Genomic DNA, 22,366 nt, shown 5'->3' with positions numbered 1-22,366 from the left:
GGAAGGTAGGACTTCAGTTGGTGCTGAAACCCCCAAAGGACCCCTACCCAACCAGCAGTCCCTTGCGGGGGTACAGGGTAGGCCAGCAAGGCAAGGTAGGACCAAGGGACTCAGTCCACTACCTGACGCCCATCCTGAGGGTAGAGCTGGGCTTGGCATTTCCTCTGCTGTTCGGGCTGGGCTTCATCTCCTTGTGCCCCCACCTTGGGTCCTTGCCTGGGAGGAGACATCCCAGGAGCTGCCCTGGCTGGTGCGGCCCCATACATGTGTGGAGGCAGACCTCTCAATAGTCAAAGGGACTGACACTGAAGTTGAGCAGGGCATCCTGCCTGGCTGTCCCCTACCCATCCTGACCAGTCTCATTCATCTCCATTGGACCAACCAGCCGCTTGCAATATCTGTTCTGGGACAGCAGTCCTTTGGGCACCCAGTTTTGGGACTCCCCAAGAAAGCTGGGCCATAAAGAAGGCTGAGCACCAAAGAACGCATGCTTTTGAAACGTGGTGCCAGAGAAGACTCTTGAGAGTCCGTTGGACAGCAAGGAGATCAAACCAGTCCATCCTAAAGGATATCAGTACTGAATATTCATTGGAAAGACTGGTGCTGACGCTGAAGTTCCAATGCTTTGGCCATCTGATGCGAAGAGCCATATTATTGGAAAAGACCCTGATGCTGGGAAAGATTGAGGGCAGGAGGAAAAGAGGGCGACAGAGGATGAGATGGTTGGAGGGCATCACTGACTCAGTGGACATAAGTTTGAGCAAGCTCCAGGAGATGATGAGGGACAGGGAAGCCTGGCACGCTGCAGTCCATGGGGTCCCAGAGTTAGACATGACTTAGCAACTAAGCAACAAGATACAGTGAATCTGACCCCTGCTCCCCATCACTGATTCTTTTTTTTAAATTTTATGTATTTATTTTTGGCTGCACTGGATCTTTGTTGCTGCTCAAGGGCTTTCTTCAGTTGAGGTGCTCGGGCTTCTCATTGCGATGTCTTCTCTTGTTGCAGAGTATGGGCTCTAGATGTGCGGGCTTCAGTGGTTGCGACACATGGGCTTAGTTTTTCTGAGGCGTGTGGGAGCTTCCTCGCCCGTGTCCCGTGCGTTGACAGGCGAATTTCTAATCCCCAGACAACCCATCATTGATGGGAAGGCCCCCATCATTGATTCTTATTCTGATTCCCACTTCTCTGGTTCTGACCCACTCCCTAACAGAACTCTGATCCCATTTACATCATCCTTCTAACTAATAATAATAATAATAATAATAATAACAACAGCATTCAGTGCTATGCTAAAATGAGCCAAGGTAATAATAATATTTTTCAATTATTTTTATTATTCTATTCTATTTTATGTTTTATTCTTTTTTGTTTATTTTTCATCTTAATATATTTTATTTTTTTAATATAAATTTATTATTTTAATTTGAGGTTAATTACTTTACAGTATTGTATTGGTTTTGCCACACATCAACATGAATCCATATACACGTGTTCCATATAAAGGTATACACGTGTTCCCCATCCTGAACCCCCCTCCCTCCTTCCTCCCTGTACCATCCCTCTGGGTCATCCCAGTGCACCAGCCCTGAGCATCCTGTATTATGCATCGAACCTGGACTGGCAATTCGTTTCATATATGATATTATACATGTTTCAATGCCATTCTCCCAAATCATCTCACCCTCTCCCTCTCCCACAGAGTCCAAAAGACTGTTCTATACATATGTGTCTCTTTTGCTGTCTCACATACAGGGTTATCATTACCATCTTTCTAAATTCCATATATATGCGTTAGTATACTGTATTGGTGTTTTTCTTTCTGGCTTACTTCACTCTGTATAATAGGCTCTAGTTTCATCCACTTCATTTTTAATGGCTTATGTCTTTAAATTTTAATTCACATCCAGTCCACTGTCTTTGGTGAATTTTGACAAATTATACTCATACAACAATCAAAAGCAATATATGCCAGACAATGGGATTTTTTACTTTATTTATTGAATAAATGCATTTATTTAAAGCTGGGCACAGTCTTTCTCTGGTTGCAGCAGGCGGGAGCTACTCTCTAGTTGTGGTGCCTGGGCTTCATTGCAGTGGCTTCTCTTGTTGTGGAGCACGAGCTCCGGGATGGGTGGGCTCAGTAGTCCGGCACACAGGTTTAGTTGCCCAACGGTATATGGAATCCTCCCCGACCAGAGATTGAACCCGTGTCCCAGGCATTGGCAGGCAGAGTCTTAACCACTGGATCACCAGGGAAGTCCCAGACACTATTTTAAGCCCTTCACATAGATTAATTCATTTAATTCTCTTAGTGGCCTGATGAAGTATGTATCCTTATCACTTCCACATAGCAGATAAGGAAACTGAAATGGAGGCTTTGTTAGTTTATGTGACTTGCCCAAGGTCATGCCACTGGTCCGTGGGAGAGCTGGACCTCTCTTCCAGGCAGCCTGGCTCTGTAAATGCCCAGTGATGCTGACAACCAGCTCCCTTCCCAGTGACACCAGTGTGAGAGAAGAGATGGGATGGGGAAGGAAGCCAGGCAGACCTAGATAGCAGAGGATGAGCTGATGCGGGAACATCTGGCAGAGTTTTTGACTGGGATTCATAATAAGAAATACATCTGTAGGGATGTGGATGGACCTAGAGTCAGCAGGACAGAGTGAACTGTCAGAGAGAGAAAAACAAATATTGTATATTAATGCGTATATGTGGAATCTTAAAAAAAAATGTGAGGAATCTATTTGCAGGGCAGGAATAGGGAAGCAGACATGGAGATTGTGGGGGGGAGGGAAGGGGGGATGAACTGAGAGATTAGAACTGACATATATACACTAGGGCTTCCCAGGTGGCACTAGTGGTAAAGAACCTGCCTGCCCATGCAGAAGACATGAGACCTGGGTTTGATCCCTGGATCAGGAAGATCTTCTGGAAGAGGGCATGGCAACATACTCCAGTAGTTTTGCCTGGAGAATCCCCATGGACAGAGGAGCTTGGCGGGCTACAGTCCATGGGGTCGCAGAGTTGGACACTACTGAAGCGACTTAGCATGTATGCCTGCACCCACATATATACCACCATGTGTAAATAGCTAGCTAGTGTGCTATGAGCTAGAAAGCTGCCGTATAGCACAGGAGGTTTGGCTCGGTGCTCTGGGATGATCTAGGAAGGTGGATGGGAGGCGGGGTGGGAGGGAAGTCTCAGAGGGAGAGGGTGTGTGTGTGTGTGTGTATGTGTGTCTGACTCTTTGCGAATATATGGACTATAGCCCACTAGGCCCCTCTGCCCATGGAATCCTCTGGGCCAGAATACTGGAGTGGGTAGCCTTTCCCTTGTCCAGGGGATCTTCCCAACCCAGGGATCAAATCCGGGTCTCTCACATTGCAGGCGGATTCTTTACCGGCTAAGCCACAAGGGAAGCCCAAGAATACTGGAGTGGGTAGCCTAATCCCTTCTCCAGTGGATCTTCCCAACCCAGGAATCAAACCAGGGTCTCCTGCATTGCTTCCCTTGTGGCTCAGCTGGTAAAGAATCCACCCACAATGCAGGAAACCTAGGTTTAATTCCTGGGTTGGGAAGATCCTCTGGAGAAGGGAACAACTACCCACTCCAATATTCTGGCCTGGAGAATTCCACGGACTGTATAGTCCATGGGATCTCAAAGAGCTAGACGTGACTGAGAGATTCACTTTAACTCCTGCGTTGCAGGCAGATTCTTTACCAACTAAGCTATGAGGGAATGAAAAAGAAATGCATTTTACATTGTGACCAGCTCTGTGCTTAGGTGTGTGTGTATCTAAAAATCCTTTTGTAAAATCATTTACCCCTGCTGCACCCAGTGTGCCCTGATGCCTTATTCTGTTATCCTCTTACATTATTGGTGCTGTTGACAACCCACTAAATTGGGTTCCTATCTGCTTTTTCTATGCAACAGCAATAAGCTTAGACCAAGCACACTGGAACAGTCTCTCAATTGGGCACAGAGGTCAGTATATCTGAGTCTGGATCATTCTTTGTGGTGGGAGCACTGTCCTGTGCATTGGAAGATATTAATCAGCATCCCTGGTCTCTACCCACAAGATGCCAATAGCAACCGACCCTCGAGTCATGACAACCAAAAATGCTCCAGGAGTGCGTGCTCAGTCATGTCTGATACTTTGCGACTGTGGCCCGCCAGGCTCCTCTGCCCATTGGATTTCCCAGGCAAGCATACTGGAGCGGATTGCCATTACTTTCTCCCAGGGATCTGCCTGACCCAGAGATGGAAGCCAAGTCTCCTGTGTCTCTTGTACTGGCAGGCAGATTCCGTACTGCTAAGTTGCTCCGGGAAGCCACCTGGGAATCCCCAAAGTGTCTCCAGACATTGCCAAATGCAGCCTGTCACAGTACCTGAAAATAGTAGGTATGCAGGAAATATTTGTCGCATGAATAATAAAGGCAAAAAAATCTCACTTGCTGAGATTACTGGTCTGCAGCCTCATTCCCCGGTCATGACAGCTGTCCTGATAGCCTAAGGGGTTGCTAGTTCATCTTCTCTGTCCAAAGCAGGACCCGACTGACAGGAAGACACGCAAAGCATCTCTCCGTCAGTTGCGGCTCCTCTGAGCGCCCCAGGACGAGCCCAGTGCTGAGCTCTCCCCAGACTCTTCCAGAAGCCTTCAGCTTGCCACCTCTCCCTCCGCACCCCTTTCTCTGTTGCTGCAGGGCCTTCTGAAGAAGCCTCTGGGTTTATGTCAGGTGGTACCCACAAATACCTCTTCTTCAGCCAGGGTTCGGTCCCCAGTCCTGTCATGAGTCTTGCTTTGGGCACATCCTTGGGGACAATGTTCAACCAATTTTTTTGAGGCCCTGTTTTCTTCACAGTTGTGTCTCTGAAAGCATGGCTCATCTGGGACATGAACTTTGGAGGATGCGTCAGAGACAGAACTGTTTCTTTAAAAAAAAAAAAAATTTATTGGAGTATAGTTGATGCATGGTAACCCGCTCCAGTATTCTTCCCTGAAAAAGCCCATGGACAGAGGAACCTGGCGGGCTCCAGTCCATGGGGTCAAAAAGAGTCGGACACAACTGAGCAACTAAGTGTTAGTTTCAGGTGCGCAGCAAAGTGAATCAGTTATTTGTTGTTCAGTCACAAAGTTGTGTCCAACTCTTTGCAAACCCAGCTTCCTTGTCCATCACCATCTCCCCGAGTTTACTCAAACTCATGTCTGTTGAGTCGGTGATACCATCCAAACATCTCATCCTCTGTTGCCCTCTTCTCCTCTTGCCCTCTATCTTTCCCAGCATCAAGATCTTTTCCAGTGAGTCCATCAGGTGGCCAAAGTATTGGAGCTTCAGCTTCAGCATCAGTCCTTTCAATGAATATTCAGGGCTGGTTTTCCTTTAGGATTGACTGGTTTGATCTCTTTGCTGTCTAAGGAACTCTCAAGACTCTTCTCCAGCACCACGGTTCAAAAGCATCATTTCTTTATGATCCAACTCAGCCTTCTTTATGGTCCAATTCTCACACCTGTACATGACTATTGGAAAAAACCATAGCTTTGACTATGCGGACCTCTGTTAGCAAAGTGATGTCTCTTTTTTAATACACTATCTAGGTTTATCATAGCTTTTCTTCCAAGGAACAAGCATATTTTAATTTCTTGGCTGGAGTCACCAACTGCAGTGATTTTGGAGCCAAAGAAAATAAAGTCTGTCACTGTTTCCATTTTTTCTCCATCTATTTGCCGTGAAGTGATGGGATGCCATGATCTTAGTTTTCTGAATGTTGAGTTTTAAGCCAGCTTTTCACTCTCCTCTTTCATCCTCATCAAGAGGCTCTTTGGTTCCTCTTAGTTTTCTTTCATTAGAGTGGTATCATCTGCATATCTGAGGTTGTTGATATTTCTCCCAGGAATCTTGATTCTACCTCGTGAGTCATCTAGGCCAGCATTTTGCATGATGTACTCGGCATAAAAGTTAAATCAGTTATAGTACTCTTGTCTGGGAAATCCCATGGACAGAGGAGCCTCATGGGCTACAGTCCATAGGGTTGCAAAAGAGTCAAGACACAACAATAATAATAGTGGTTAAGACTCCACACTTCCAACTCCTCTCCATGCAGGGGGCATGGGTTCCATTCCTAGTTGGGGAACTGAGATCCCACAAGCTGCAGGTGAGGCCAATAAAAAAAAGAAAGAAAAAAAAAAGACAATTCAGTAAGGAGAGAAGAGTGAATACAATAACAGAAGCTGAATTAATGAATAGGTGTTCATTTGTGTAAAGGGCATGGCGATCATTGAAAAGATGAGTGAAGGATTATGCTGTTGGGCTGGGGAACTGTGAGAACGTAGCTGTGGTTTAAAGAAGACGAGAGGATGGATTTTGTGGGATATAAGGACAGAGCAGAGTCTCGCCCTCGGCGCTATTGTGTTGTTGTCGTTTTGTCACTCAATTGTGTCCAACTCTTTGTGAGCCCCCCTCATGGACTGTAGCCCACCAGGCTCCTCTGTCCATGGGATTTTCCAGGCACGAATACTGGAATGGATTGCCAAGCCATTGTCCAGAGTATCTTAACAACCCATGGGTTGGATCCGTGTCTCCTGAATCTCCTGCACTGGCAGGCAGATTCTTTACCTCTAAGCCACCAGGGACCGCACTGTTGAGATTCAGTTCAGTTCAGTTCAGTCGCGGCCAGGTAATTCTTTGCAGGAGAGGGGGTGGGCTATGCATTACAGTTGTTAGAAGCATCCCTAGCTTCTGACCGCTAGATGGAAGTAGAAGATCACTAGCTGTGACAACTAAAGGTGCATAGATAATACCTGTTCTCTGGAAGAACAATCACAACGGGTTGAGAGGCACCATTTTAGAGACACAAGGGGATGGATCATTAAGGACCCTGACACGCTAAGGAACTCTATCCTATAGGCAGTGAGGATCCATTGAAAGATTTCAGAAAGGGAACTGAGAAATGGTTAGCTTTTCATCTTCAAGAACTTTCTGTGGTTGCAACACCCTCCTGTTTCTCCTGCCCAAATTTACTTTTCTTTTAAAAATTTTTATTGCAGTATAGCTGCATTACAATTTATGTTAGTTTCTTCTCTACAGCGAAGTGCATCAGCTATGCATATATGTACGTATATTTTTTGTTTAGTCACGCAGTCGTGTTTGACCTTTTCAAGACCCGCATGGACTGTGTAGCCTGCCAGGCTCCTCTGTCCATGGGGATTCTCCCAGGCCAAGAATACTGGAGTGGGTTGCCATTTCCTCCTCCAGGGGGATCTTTCTGACCCAGGAATCAAACCTGTGTTTCCTGCATTGGCAGGTGGGTTCTTTACCACTGCACCAACAGGGAAGCCCAGATCTAACCATATCATCAGATATTTTTCACACAACAGCACACAAACCAATCGAAGATAGTCCAGAACAGATCAGAGGCTACAAATCATGGATATAGCCCCTCTTTTTTGGATTTCTTTCCCATTTAGGTCACCACAGAGCCTGAGTAGGGTTCCCTGGCCTCTATGTAGGTTCTTATTAGTCATCTGTTTTATACGTAGTAGAGTATATATGCCAATCTCAACCTCCCAGTTCATTCCACCCAAATTCATGTATTCTCGATCAGAAGAGTTGCCCATGTTTCCTCCAGCCTCCACTATATAATGGTTCATACAGACCCAGCTTTGTCCAACAGAGCCCAGAGATTCTACCTAAATCTCACACCAGAAAATAAAACTGCAGGAGCTCAGTAGTAGGCTTCCCAGATGGCACAGTGGTAAAGAATCCACCTGCAGTGTGGGAGACCTGGGTTCTATCCCTGGGTTGGGAAGATTCCTTGGAGGAGGAAATGGCAACTCATTCCAGTATTCTTGCCTGGAAGATCCCATGGATAGAGGAGCCTGGAGGGCTACAGTCCATGGGGTCACAGAGTCTCATATGGCTGAGCATGCATGCAAAGCAAAGTAGGTCTGTAGCAGCCAACTCCACTCAGAGGACTATTGTTGTTTTTTTTTTTAATTTTTATTTATTCATTTTTGGCTGGATCCTTTCTGCTGTCTGCGGGCTTTCTCTAGTTGCAGAAAGTGGGGCTACTCTTCTTTGCTGTGCTCGGGCTTCTCACTGTGGAACATGGGTTCTAGAGCACGGGCTCAGTAGTTGTAGCACACGGGCTTAGTTGCCCCTCGGCATGTGGGATCTTTCCAGAACCGAGGATCAAACCCGTGTCCCCTGCACTGGCAGGTGGATTCTTTACCACTGAGCTACCAGGGACGGTCCAGAAGACTAGTCTTAAACTTCTTGAACACCAAGCGATAACAATGACCCATCCCTAATTGAACCCACAGGCCCCACTGCATCAACGACGTCTACCCAGTCCTTGACAACACCAGGCAGCAACACCCACATCACACCGGGGAATTCTAGACCCACAGGAGCCACAGAATCAACCAACATCAGCAAAACCAGTGCTTTAACTTCTGGAGAACAAAGGAGTCCTGGGAAGATCAACCTTACCAGTGTTTCAGGAGTGACACCCACATCTCTTTCTGCCATCTTTGTCCCAAAAAACACCACCAATCATCCAACAATGGCTGAAAATGAGACTAAGGGAACTTTGAGTGCCTCTATAGCTCCACCTGAGACCTCTGTTACTGAAAGAAGAAACAGTTGGGATATCACCTCTAACACCTCAGATTTGAGCACTGTTAGCCAGGAAGAAAGTTCTACTGTGGTCTCTCCATCACACACACCAGGGGAGATCAGAAGTCCTGACACCACTGCTAATGGGTACAGCCCCAGCACAACTGCCCCCGGGAGCTCTGCCATCTCCAGGACACTAGATTCCAGCACCCCATCAGAAGAAATGTGGACCAGCGCAGGTACAAGTGAACCCTCAGCTGAACCCCAGTCCACCTGGGGGGCAGAGACAAGTCCTACAGAGGAAACATTGGCCACTGAGACAGGCCCTATCCACACCTCCCTTGCTCAGTGGATAGTTTCTGAGTCCACTGAGCCAAGCACAAGCTTCACTGAAACAGCATCACCTGGAGAAACATCTTCAGACACACCCACCCTAGAAGCCACAGCTGGCCCAACCCCTGAGGAGACTACACCTTCCACTGAGATCACAAGCACAGGTGACAGTGACACGAGTATCAGCCAGGATACAACACCCCTGCCTACAGCAGCCACAGCTCCGTCTGGAACAGCTGTAGGTGTGACTCCCGCCCTCGCTTCTGCCCCTGTGTCCATGTGGAGAGCAGTGACCACGCTGGATCCTGGCTCAAGTGCTCCAGGAGGAACAGCCTCAATATCAAGCAAGACGTCTTCCAAAATGCCTGGGAAGCCAGATTCTAAGGAGGGAACAAGCCAGGTTCTGACTGTGTCCAACGCTGAGCATCACTTCTCCTCTCCTGACACCAGCCCACCAGGAGACCTCATGACCCCCACCAGCGTTCCTCTGTTCTTGTCCACTTCCATTTCTGATCCTACAAGATCACCGTCCAGCCCAGCTTCAGACCACAGGGTCGCCTCCTCCAAGGACACAGAGGCCCCTGGGAGCACAGAAAGGACAGAGCCAAACCCAGCTTTTCCTCTTTCCGAAACATCAAGTCATACAGAAACCAGTGGTGAAAGAGTCAGAGGTACGACTTCCCCTCTGGGCCACCCATCTCCCCCAGGGGAAGGGACAGCAAGGAGTGTCTTCACACCTAGCACATCCCCTGATGCCACAGACTCACCCGGCATCTCCACAGCCAGCACCTTGGCTTGGGAAGAGTCATCTGAACCAGGCACCCGCAGCAGCCTCCAGGTTCCAAGAGAGAAAACCACATCCCCTTCCACCACCGCCATCTCAAAGGAGACCAATATCCACCCATCGTTAACTGGAAATGAGACCAATGAGACCTTCAGTGGATCTTCAGCTCCCCCTGAGGTCTCTGCTCCTGAAAGGGAGAGGAACTGGATGACCGCCTCTGCCCCTGCCCCAAATTTGAGCACAGCTGACAGCAGAGAGACAAGTACAACTCGGGTCTCTCCATCACCCCCAGGGAGGGAGCTCAGAAGCCCCCACACCATTCCTGAAAGACATATCCCCAGCACAGCTCCCCCTGAGAGCTCTGACTTCCTCAGGACTCCTGTTTCCAGCACCTCAACAGAAGCATCACGGGGCAGTGCAGGTACAGGTCAACACTTACCTGGATCCCAGCTCACCAGGCGGACAGAGACAAGTCCTGGAACAAAGATACTGACCAGTGAAACTGGTCCTGTCACCATTTCCCCTGTTACCTGGGGAGCTGTTGGCTCCACCACGCCAAGGTCAAGCTCCACTGAAACAGCATCACCCAAAGAAACATCTTCAGACACTCCCATCCCAGAAGCCACAACCAGACAAACCACTAAAGAGTTTACGTCTCCCACGGAGATCTCACAGATAGGTGACAGGGACACAAGGACCAGCCAGGATACAACCTACCTAACTAGCAGAGACATAGCTTCCTCTGAAACAACTACACACTTGACCCTGGCCACCAGCAACGTCCCAGTGTCCATGGCTACAACAGTGCCCACGGTGGCTCCTGGCTCCAGTGCTCCAGCAGGGACAAGCCCCACAACAAGCAAGGTTTCCTCCAAAATGCCTGAGATGTTATCTACAGGGAAGCAAGATTCTAGGGAGGGAACCAGCCAGGTTCTGACTCCATCCAACCCTGGACATCAGTACTGGACGTCCAACCCTGGACATCAACCCTCTCCCAACAGTACTCCTGCAGGAGACAGCAGGATACCCACCAGCCCTCCTCTGCTGTTGTCCACCTCAGCTCCTGATGATACAACATCACGGATCGGCGCAGCTTCAGACCATACAGTCGTCTCCTCCATGCACACAGAAACCACAGCAAAGACAGAGCCCAGCTCGGCTTTCCCTATTTTCCAAACACCAACTGACGCAGAAACTGGTGCCCAAAGAGTCAGAGGTACAACTTTCCCTCTGGGCCTCCCATCTCCATCAGGGGAAGGGACAGCAAGGACTGTCCTCGTGCCTAGTACATCCCCTGATGCCAAAGACTCGTCTCCCATCACAACAGCCAGCACCTTGGTTTCAGAAGTTTCAGCTGGTCTGGCCACCCTCGGCATCACCCAGGTTCTAGAAGTGAAAACTACATCCCCTTCCACCACCTCCGTCTCAGAGGAGACCAGTACTCATCCATCTATGACTGAGAAACATACCAGAGAACCTTTGACAGCACCTGTGGCTTCATCTGTGACCTCTGCTCCCGGAAGGGAGAATAATTCGGCCACCACTTCTGCCCCCTCCCCAGGCTTCAGTTCTACGGACAGCAAGGGGACAAGCTCAATTCAGCTCTCAAAACCCCATCCAGAATGGGAGCTCAGAACACCACACACCACTTCTGAAAGACACAGCCCCAGCACAACTGCCCCCGGGAGCTCTGCCATCTCCAGGACACTAGATTCCAGCACCCCATCAGAAGAAATGTGGACCAGCGCAGGTACAAGCGAACCCTCAACTGAACCCCAGTCCACCTGGGGGGCAGAGACAAGTCCTACAGAGGAAACATTGGCCACTGAGACAGGCCCTATCCACACCTCCCTTGCTCAGTGGATGGTTTCTGAGTCCACTGAGCCAAGCACAAGCTTCGCTGAAACAGCATCACCTGGAGAAACATCTTCAGACACACCCACCCTAGAAGCCACAGCTGGCCCAACCCCTGAGGAGACTACACCTTCCACTGAGATCACACGCACAGGTGACAGTGACACGAGGACCAGCCAGGATATGACCTCCCCAACTAGCAGAGACACAGCTTCCTCTGAAACAATTACACATTTGACCCCAGCCATCAGCAGTGCCCCAGTGTCCGTGGCTACAGCAGTGATCACGGTGGCTCCTGGCTCAAGTGCTCCAGCAGGGACAAGCCCAACATCAAGCAAGCTTTCTTCCACAGTTCCAGAAGTCTTATCTACAGCGAATCCTGATTCTGGGAAGCCAAGCAGCTGGGGTCTGACTCCATCAACTTCCAGACATCATTTTTTGTCTTCTGAATCCAGCCCTGCAGGAAATATCATGAAAAGCACCAGCCCTCCTCTGTTGATGTCCACTTCAATTCTTGATGGTACAGCATCAGGCCTCGGCACATTCTCAGATCTTAAGTTCACCTCCTCTGCGCACACAGAGACCCCTGAGACCACAGCAAAGACAGAGCCCAGCTCAGCCTCCCCTCTCTCCAGTACACTCAGTAATGCAGAAACAAGTACTGAAAGAGTCAGAGGTATGACTTCCACTCTGTCTCATCTCTATCAGGCAAGGGGACAAATGTGTCCTCAGTCTTGGCATCTCTCTTGATATCACGGGTTCACTCACCCTCCCCACACTGAGCCCCTTGGCTTCAGAGGGGTCAGCTGATCCTCATCCCCTCAACCTTGTCAATATTTCTCAAAAGAAATCCACTTTTCTCTCTTCACCCCTTCCTCCTCAGCAGAGACCAACAGCCACCTATTTATTGTTAACACTGTTGAGTCACTAAGTCGTTTCGACTCTTTCGTGATCCCATGGACTGTACCCACCAGGCTCCTCTGTCCATGGGATTCTCCAGGAAATAATACTGGAATGGGTTGCCAGTTCCTTCTTCAGATGATCTTTCTGACCCAGGGATCGAACCTGTGTCTCCTACAATAGCAGGCAGATTCTTTACCACTGAGCCACCTGGGAAGCCCCACCTACTCGAGAGGAAACCAAGGGAAATTTTGAATCTATCCATGTCTCAACCTGCGACCTCTACTTCCAGTTTAATGACCGCCTAGGTCATCGCCTCTGCCCCCTACCCACAGCTTCCTCACCATGGAAACACACACCACACATTCAGCTCAGTTTTCTTCATCCCACCTAGGGAGTTAGCTCAGAGACACAGCAGTGCCTCAGTTACAGACTCCACCAGGACAGCCCTTCTCACCCATCTAGGACTTCTGCTTTGCTTCTGCAGTAGTGATATCCAACAATGGCACTTTTATTTATTTCACTGTATGTCAACAGAATCTGGCCAGAAAACCAGTTTAATTTTTTATTTAATAATCTTATTTATGTATTTATTTTTGACTGTGCTGGGTCTTCGTTGCTGCAAGGGCACTTCTCTAGTTGTGCAGAGCAGACACTACTCTCTAGTAGCAGGGCCTGGCCTTATTGCTGCGGCTTCTCTCTTCGCAGAGCACAGGCTCTAGTGTGTGCGGGTTGCAGTATCTGGCTCAGTATTCGCAGGTTCGATCCCTGAGTTGGGATGATCCACTGGAGAAGAGAATGGCAACCTACTCCAGTATTCTTGCCTGGAGGATTCCATGGACAGAGGAGCCTAGCAGGCTACAGTCCATGGTGTCGCAAAGAGTCAGATATGACTGAGAGACTAACCATTTCATTCCAACAATTTCATTTCAACCCTCTCAAGATGATGTTTTGCACCAACCACTATTTCAGCCTCTGCCTTTTCTCTCCTTGCTTCCATGGTGATCCCTAGACTTACTTCTCCAACAACGACCTCCATGGAAAGGACTTCTCTTAGGGAAGCACCCAGAGCCACACTCACAGCGGAGACACAAGTGGCCCAGTCACTGTTCATTCTCTAGCTCCCACCAATGTAAAATCCACAAGGGGCTCTGAGTGTGAAAGAAAGATGGGAACAAGCTACTTGACCATTGGAACCACATCTCCCTCTGAGACATCTACAGATTTTTCTTGGCCAAGAACAGTGTCCCAAACTCAGTGTCTCCATTTCAGTCAGTGGGTGCTTCTAGCTCCAGCCCTCAAGCCAACTGGTTGGCACATTTTCTTTTTTTTTTTTGATTTTATTTATTTTTTGAACTTTTTATTTTGTATTGAAAGTGAAAGTCACTCAGTCATGCCTGACTCTTTGTGACCCCATGGAATAGTCCATGGAATTCTCCACACCAGAATATTGGAGTGGGTAGCCATTCCATTCTCCAGGGGATCTTCCCAACCTGGGGATCGAACCCAGGTCTCCCACATTGCAGGTGGATTCTTTACCAGCTGAGTCACCAGGGAAACCCAAGAATGCTGGAGTGGGTAGCCTGTCCCTTTTCCAAAGGATCTTCCCAACCTAGGGATCAAACTGGGGTCTGCTGCATTGCAGGCAGATTCTTTACCAGCTGAGTTACCAGGGAAGCCCACTTTGTATTGGTATATAGACAACTAAAAGAACTCAGCCATACATATACATGTGTCCATTCTCTCCTAAACTACCCTCCCCTCCAGGCTGCATTGTTACATTGAGCAGAGTTCCCTATGCTATACAGTAGGTCCTGGTTAGTTATCCATTTTGCTCACTTATTTTTTAATTTTTATTTTTTTAACACCCAAAACATTTTGTATCGGGATATAGCTGGATTAACAAACAATGTTGTGATAGTTTCAGGTACATAGCAAAGGAACTGAGCCACACGTATACATGCGTCCATTCTCCCCCAAACTCCCCTCCCATCCAGGCTGCCACGTAACGTTGAGCAGAGTTCCATATGCTATACAAAGCTCTCTGTTTGTTATCCATTTTAAATATAGTAGTGCATACATGACCTTCCCAATGTCCCTAACTGTCCCTTCCCCTGGCAACCATAAGTTCATTTTCTAAGTCTGTGAGTCTCTTTCTGTTTTGTAAGTTCATTTGAATCATTTTTTTTTAGAGTCCATATATAAGGGATGTCATATGGTATTTCAAATGGCATTATTTAATTCTTTTTAATGACTGAGTAATATTCCATTGTATATATGTACCACCTTTTTCTTTCTTTTCTTTCTTTCCTTTTTTTGCCATGGGTCTGGCTTCTAGGATCTTCGTTCCCCAACCAAGGATCCAGCCTGCACCCCTGGCAGTGAAAGTGAGAATCCTAACCACTGGACCACCAGGGAATTCCCAGTTGGCACATTTTCTGATGCACTCTATCATTTGGCCCCTAATGGGATTACACTATCTGGGGATGGAACCAGCCCACAAACAATTGCAATTCACTCATCTCCTGCACCTGGCTCTGCTAGAAGCAACTGCTCTGTATTTTATCCTCATCTCCTTCTGCTCTCACTTACAAAGTCTCTGCAGTATCTTTCACCTCCCCTTTCAGTTTCCACTTATCTCATAGGGTCATTCTACTATCTGTATGCAACTAGTGACACTTTTAGCATTCTTGAGCCCAGATTCAGGTCCTTCCAGGCAGAGCCTAGCTTTTCCCTTCCCAGCAGGAGAGTGTGTGTGATTAATAATTATAAAAGAATGATAAAAGAAAATGACAAAATGAGTAATCAAGAAATAATTTTATATGTTAACTAACCAGATATAATTGTAACTCCAGGTATTATTCTGATTTTACTTATGTGGAGTCCAAACCATAGAAGTGAAAAATTAAACAATGGTGAATTCACACATGATAAGTGATGGAGGGACTTCCCTGATTATCCAGTAGTTGAGCCAAGGATGCAGGTTCGATCTCTGGTTGGGAAACCAGGATCCCACATGCCACAGCGTGGCCATAAATAAATAAATAAAGGAGAATCTGGTGTATTTTAATTCTACTTATTCAGTTCTTTATTTTTGGCCGTGCTGGGTCTTCCTTGCTGTGCGCTGGCTTTCTCTAGTTGCAGCAAGTAGGGGCTACCCTCTAGTTGCGGTGTATGGGCTTCTCATTGTGGTGGCTTCTCTTGTTGTGAAGCACAGGCTCTAGGCATGCAGGCCTCAGTAGTTGCAGCTCCCAGGCTTTAGAGCACAGCCTCAGTAGTTGTGATGCATGGACTTAGTCCTTCCATGGCATGTGGGAAATTCCCAGACCAGGGATCAAACTTGTGTCCCCTGCACTGCATTGCATTGCAGACTCTCAACCACTGCACCACCAGGGAAGCCCTCAATATATTTTTTTAAGTGATGGAGATATACTATCACCAAATGTTTTTGCTTGAGGCCAATGCATTCAGCAGTCCCACTATTTTCCATAATTAAGACGCAGGTCATATTGTGGGTTTGATTTCATGCCAATAAGAGAATTATTCCTTCCAGAGTGCCTTCTCAGAGGCAGATGAGGATCAGATACTGAGCCCGGATCTAGCAAGAGCATTTCCTGTGGATGTGCATCTTAAGGGGATGGGAGACTGACGCTTCTGTCCCCTTCTCCCTCAGGGTCAGTGGCAACCACCACCACGGATCTGGAGGAACCTGGAGGCACCACACAGCCAATGGGTAGCTTCACATCTCTGAAGACCATCAGTCTGGGTATGTATGATCATATTTTGGTACATAATACTTGAGTCTTTTCTCCTGGTCTTTGGAGTAAGAGGCTTCCCTGGTGGCTGAGCAGTAAAGAATCTGCCTGCCAGTGTAGGAGATGCAGGTTTAATCCCTGGGGCAGGAAGATCCTCTGGAGCAGGAAATGGCAACCCACTCCAGTATTCTTGCCTGAAGAATTCCATGGACAGAGGAGCCTAGTGAGCTACAGTCCATGGGGTTGCAAAGAGTCGGACATGACTGAGCGACTAATGCTTTCACTTTGAAGTAAACTAATTGATTGTCTATGTTCCAGATTCTAGTAGATAATCACAACTTTCTACTTTTGTACTCAGAAGCTATTGATACTCATTTTTAGGGAGATTTCTAATTTGACTTCTAACATGAATTGCTTCTGTTTGGTAATTTATATCCACAAGAGCCAATTGCTTCCACTTAGGAATGAATATATGACTCTACAAGTCAGCGGACAAGTATGAAGGGCTTTCCTAAAACAGGCACTATCACTAAGATAGATCAGGGGTTGCCATGAGCAGGAAACATAAAAGTGAGATGCCATAGTTTTATTTTATAGGACAATTCATTGCTAAGATGATTATAACAGAAGGTGAAAGAATTCTTGTCCACTGCTACGGCTTTCGATACATGGCTTGTAGTTGAGAGGAGGTCTTCACTTAGAATGCTTAGAATGATGCAAAACTTCACTGAGAGTTTGTCTGGGACATTCTTGAAAGTTTATACTTTTATCATTTTTTTTACATCTGCTGTTCCTTTGCGGTAGCTTAACGTTTGAAATTATTTTGTGGAATATTTTTAGTAAATATTCAAATGTGGCAATAGTGTCTTTTAAATATCCCCAAGCCCATGAGTCTTTGAAAATATTTTTTATGTATACAGTAACTTTATGTGTAAATATATAAGTGGTACAAGTTTAAAGGATGTTGATGTTCCATGTTATTTTCCTAATATGTTATCCAATTATTTACAGTTCTGAGGAATTCTAATAAAAGTATAAATATATGGTAATAATTTGACATGTCCCTCTGTGCTAGAAGATAAAAGGTTTCTGTTCTTTTTTTGATGAGAGAAGTGAAAGCGTATAAAAATACATAGGAAGAAGGGGACTTCCTTGGGGGTACCGTGGTTAGGAATCAACCTGCTAAGGCAGGGGACACAAGTTCAATCCCTGGTCTGGAAAATTTCACACACTGTGGGGCAATTAAACCTGTGCACCACAACTGCTGAAGCCCACACACCCTAGAGCTCATGCTCCACAAGAGAAGTCACTGCAATGGGAAGCCCAGGTACCATAACTAGAGAGCAGCCCCTGCTTGCTGCAACGAGAAAATGCTTACATGCAGCAATGAAGACCCACTGTAGCCAAAAAACATTTAAATAAATAAAGAAAAAGAACAGAATAAACTCAAAGTATAAGGAAGGAAATAAAAGTTTAAAAAAGAGAATCAATATCCTCCCTTGTTTCATAGGGAATATTCAGTGAGTCAGCTCAATTCTGATTCTTAAGACAATTGAACTGACTTATCCACATGGCTTGGCTCCATAGGAAGGACCATAATAAACATGTATGCCCTTTTGAGCACATGCCCCACCAACCTTCAAGACTCTGCAACCAGCTTTGTTGTGATCACCAAAGTAATCCCAGGTTGGGCCTTCCCTGGCAGTCCCGTGTAAGACTCCACGCTTCCACTGCAAGGGTCATGGGTTTGATTCCTGGTCAGGAAATTAAGATCCCACATGCTGAGCAGTGTGGCCAAAAAAAAAAAACCAAAGGTTCAGTGACAGATAAATCTGAACTCAGATCCATGATATGGGTCAGCTCTATAGTCATTCCTTCCACTGCCCTGAGTAAAAAGGCAATGACAGCTATAATGCATAGACCTGTGGGTGATGCTTATTCCTCTGCAAGCTAAAGGTCAGAGCAGACAGCCGGAAGTGACCTGACACTGAGTGTCTCCTCTGTGGATACAGACATAGCTATTACCACCTCCAGAGCCTACATTATTTCAGCCTTGGACTTCCAGTAGACCGGAAGACTCAACCACTATCAACCTGATCAGTATTGTAAGAGAGACTGCTGGCTACCTTCTCTTCAATGGGGCCAAAGCCTGAGTCCATCACAGGACAGGAGACCATTGAAACTACATCTCCACCTGGGGCCCTTTCTGTGACATCATTTCCTACAGAGCTAACAATCGAGGGTGGGGACCTCACTCAGGAGGTCATCACCTCCAGCCCCAAGGGAGCGAGGTCAGTTTCACCTACCGCACAGAGGAGCCTTCAAAACCCCACACTGCACCCAAGCACCAGGGACTTCTCCATGGACTTCCACAGGCACAGCTGGCCACTTATATGATTTTCCTGAGGTCAATAATACAGGAAGAACATCATCATCCTTGGCAATGGCCCAGCAACAGGATCTACCCATCATTCTTCAATTTTCACTGGAATGATTCTGGGTGCTCTATAGTCCTCTTGTTCAGATAAAAATCATTGACCTCAGCACAAGACTAGAAGGCTGAAGTCCAAGGAACATAAGCACATCTGCTCCCACTACAATTTGTCCTGATGACCAGGAGGTGAGCGCTCTCAGACTTCAGGTACAAACTCGACTCCCCAAGGACTCGAAATAACAGCCCTCCCAGTTTTCATTATTTCTCTTGAGCTGCCAAGCACACAGACATAATGGCTCTCCTCCAGCCTTTACGCCTCATGTCTCCACTTTGGATTTGGCCCCTAGAAGATCTGTGTCTTTAGCGTCTATAATAGGTTCAGTTCATGCTAGAACCACAAGATCTCAAGGAGTCACCTCAGAGTCCAGTGATAACTCATCTATCTCATTGCTGCCATTTCCTCCAAGGACCATGACCGATGGGGTCACGTTGCCTCAGACAGGCAGTAGCACCGAAGTGTCCATCACTGGAGATCTTGTGCTCACCAGTGGAGAGACAGAGCAGAGCTCCATGCTCTCTCCCATCATGACTTCTATATCTTCGAGACAGAAGTCCACAGTTTCAGTGACTCTTCCTGGAGAGATCACATCTCCAGTGAGAACCCTAACCCGTAATTCAAGTGCCCAGGGACAGAGCCTAGGGGCTCCTATATTGGAGATGACAGATCCATCCATCTCTAGAAGTGGAGTACAGACAACTTTGACCACACAACCGACCACAGAAATAGCATCAGTCTCTTCCTTCTCCCTGGAGACCATCAAGGAGTTCTCTCACTTTCCTGGACCACTGAAGACCACAGAGCTTGCGGGCACAAGCATGGAATCTGGGATCAAGAAATCTCCAATTTTGATCAGTAGTTCACATGATAGACTGGCCATTTCCAAGACCACCCCAGACACAGAGATGAATCATTTGACAGAAGCAGCAGTGACCCCTCATCAGGCTATCAGTTCTGGTTCTGAGCCAGGTTCCTCTGCCCTTGCACACTCAGTGTCTCACAAGACCATTTCTTCAGTGGTTACTACATCCACTGTGGAGACCACCAACCTGTCTCAGACATTTTCCACTTATCCTGTGTCTACCGGGACTCAGGAAGAACCTGTTTCCACTGAAACCTCTGGGCCCAGGGAGACCTGCTCAGCCATAGAGAGAAGCATGATCCCTTCTCAGGTAGATGGTGCTGCTGCTACTGATGTCACCAGGACTGAGTTCACATCTCTGGACAGAATATGTAGCCCAGGTCCTGCTCAGTCCTTGGAGATATCCAGTATCTTCAAAGGAACCAATGCCAACAGTTCTACCTCCTCTTCCAACAGTTCTACAGCAGAATCTTTACATATTACCTTTACATCAACAGGTCCCACTAGGATGAAGCCTGGGGAGGCAGTTGTTCTGGACAAAACAATCACAGATTTCTGGGAAGGGATACCCTTGGATATGACTAAGATGACTGTTCCTGTGAGCAGAGGTCCAGGGACAGTATCATGGAGAAGCTTTTCCTCTAAAGAAGAAATCAAATTTCTCTTTTCCCCAGTCTCTTTTCCCAACTTCCTCTTACCTTCTTCCAGTTCCTCTGAAGCACGGGAACCCACAATCCTCATGTCACTTCCTCCTGCTTCAGAACTAACACCAGTCACATTATCCGCAAACATTCAGTCTCAGAAAATCAACACTTTCCCAGGTACTGGATCCCCAGAAGATTCCTGCTGGTCCCTGAGCACTGCTACAGGAGAGGACAGGACCCCTGGGATGACCGCTGTGGACATCACCACTTCAGTGGCTAAGGATGAACCACCAAAGGTCCCCATATCTGGCATAGCTGAGACTACACTTACCAAGGAGAGCTCCTCTGGTGCAGAGTTCAGATCTGCTCCAGTCCTTGACAATTCCACCCCATTTACAAGTAAGAACCCTGATTTCCTTTGCATTGGAATTCTAAGCTTTTGCCAATGTGACTGAATGGGAGAAGATGGCTGTCAGGGATCTGTTTTAATGCCTCCTAGGCAGAATCTACCTTAAAAAATATTTATGTATTTAGCTGTGTTGGGTCTTAGTAGCAGCATGTGGGATCTTCATTGAGTCATGCGGGATTTTTCATTTCAGTGCACAGACTCGCTATCAAATACCAGATAATATCACTTATGTGTGAAATCTAAAATACAACACAAATGAGCATCCCTATGAAACAGAATCAGACTTAAAGACATAGAGAACAGACTGTGGTTGCCAAGTGGGCCAGGGGTGGGGAGGAAAGGATTCAGAGTTTGGAATTAGCAGATACAAACTACTATATATAGGATGGATAAACAACAAGGTTCTTCTGTACTGCACAGGAAACTATATTCAATACCCTGTGATAAAGCATAATGGAAAAGAGTATGAAAAGGAATATATAATATGTATAACTGAATAACTGCTGTATAACAGAAATTAATACAACATTGTAAGTCAAGCATACTTCAATAATCTTTTTTAATAAGGAAAAAATTATGTTCTTTTTTGTCTGAAAATTATTTCCTTGAAACCAATCAGATGAGAAGTCCCCACAATTAACAAAAAGCTTTTCATCCCTTATGACCATCTTGAGGGTTTGATTTAGCATAAGATTTAATGTAAATGAGAATAATTCTTTAAATCCTTTCTGAGAGATAAATGAGGGCATTGCTAATCCAGTATCTAGTGAGAATGGTCCTCATAGATCCATATTCTTGGGGAATGAAAGGTAACACCTTTGTCTTCTACTTCAGGGCCAGATGAGTCTGTGGCCACTATCACCAGGGAGCCAAGTCAAGGAGAACGTGGAGGTGCCACTCGGCCAACCAGTAATCCTGCATCTCTTATGACTACAATCAGTGTGGGTAAGTAGGAACACCATCTCTATCTCTTTTTTTATAATCTTACTTATTTATTTTTGGATGTGCTGGGTCTTTGTTGACACATGGGCTTTTCTGGAGTTGTGGCGAGCAGGAGCTACTCTCTACTTGCGATACACGAGCTTCGCGCTGAGGGGGCTTCTCCTGTTGCAGAGCATAGGCTCTGGAGTGTGAGGGCTTCAGTAGTTGTGGCTCACGGGCTTAGTTACTCCAAGGAGTGTGGGATCCTCCCAGACCAGGGATCGAACCCATGTCTCTTGAACTGGCAGATGGATTCTTATCCGCTGAGCCACCAGGGGGGTCCATCATCTCTATTTCCTTCAAGGCCATCCCATGTGGGTCCTTTCCCCTCTTCTCTGGGGTCAAAAGTTGGATTGTTTAAGGAAGTAAAATGACAAGGTTTGAAATTGATTTCTTTGGCTTTTTGCCCCTCTGAGGATGTTTTGGTTTTTTTTCCTAGAGATTGTATTCATGGAACACATTTATTGCTTCACCCTGGTTATTTGTATTGTTCTTAACCAGCCAATCAGTTCAGCAACAGAAAATGTCCCAGGGCCAGTTCCCTGCCCACTTTCTGTTTCTAAATCAGAGATCGTCACTGGAATCTTGTGTTGATAGGGAGGACACAGACAGACTTACGGCAATAAGTAGCAGTAGAAGAAGGGATCATGGTCCTTGGCCATGCCACCATCGTGAGAATAATCTGAGAAAGTAGTCCCCAGAAAGAGTGCTCTTAGAAGGCTGAGCTTTTCT

The 22,366-nt window shown here is 46.7% G+C and overlaps 1 protein-coding gene across 2 annotated transcripts in view; it reads left to right on the top strand.

Annotated features, from left to right (window-relative positions):
- Positions 1-22,366, top strand: part of LOC132659796 (mucin-16-like) — a 35,765-nt gene that overhangs the window by 5,820 nt on the left and 7,579 nt on the right. Inside the window, exons 2-5 of one of the 2 annotated variants that reach the window (XM_060415428.1) lie at positions 8,326-12,267; positions 16,165-16,257; positions 20,422-20,643; positions 21,488-21,598. In XM_060415428.1, the coding sequence (XP_060271411.1) occupies positions 8,326-12,267; positions 16,165-16,257; positions 20,422-20,643; positions 21,488-21,598 (4,368 nt within the window). The remainder of the gene's footprint in view (positions 1-8,325; positions 12,268-16,164; positions 16,258-20,421; positions 20,644-21,487; positions 21,599-22,366) is intronic. The other variant, XM_060415429.1, reaches the window with a different exon arrangement.

This window comes from Ovis aries, chromosome 5 (assembly GCF_016772045.2).
Source record: "Ovis aries strain OAR_USU_Benz2616 breed Rambouillet chromosome 5, ARS-UI_Ramb_v3.0, whole genome shotgun sequence".
Classification (NCBI taxonomy): Eukaryota; Metazoa; Chordata; class Mammalia; order Artiodactyla; family Bovidae; genus Ovis; species Ovis aries.
The sequence above is the reverse complement of the archived record's forward strand: the minus strand, read 5'-3'. Positions and strand labels throughout refer to the sequence as shown.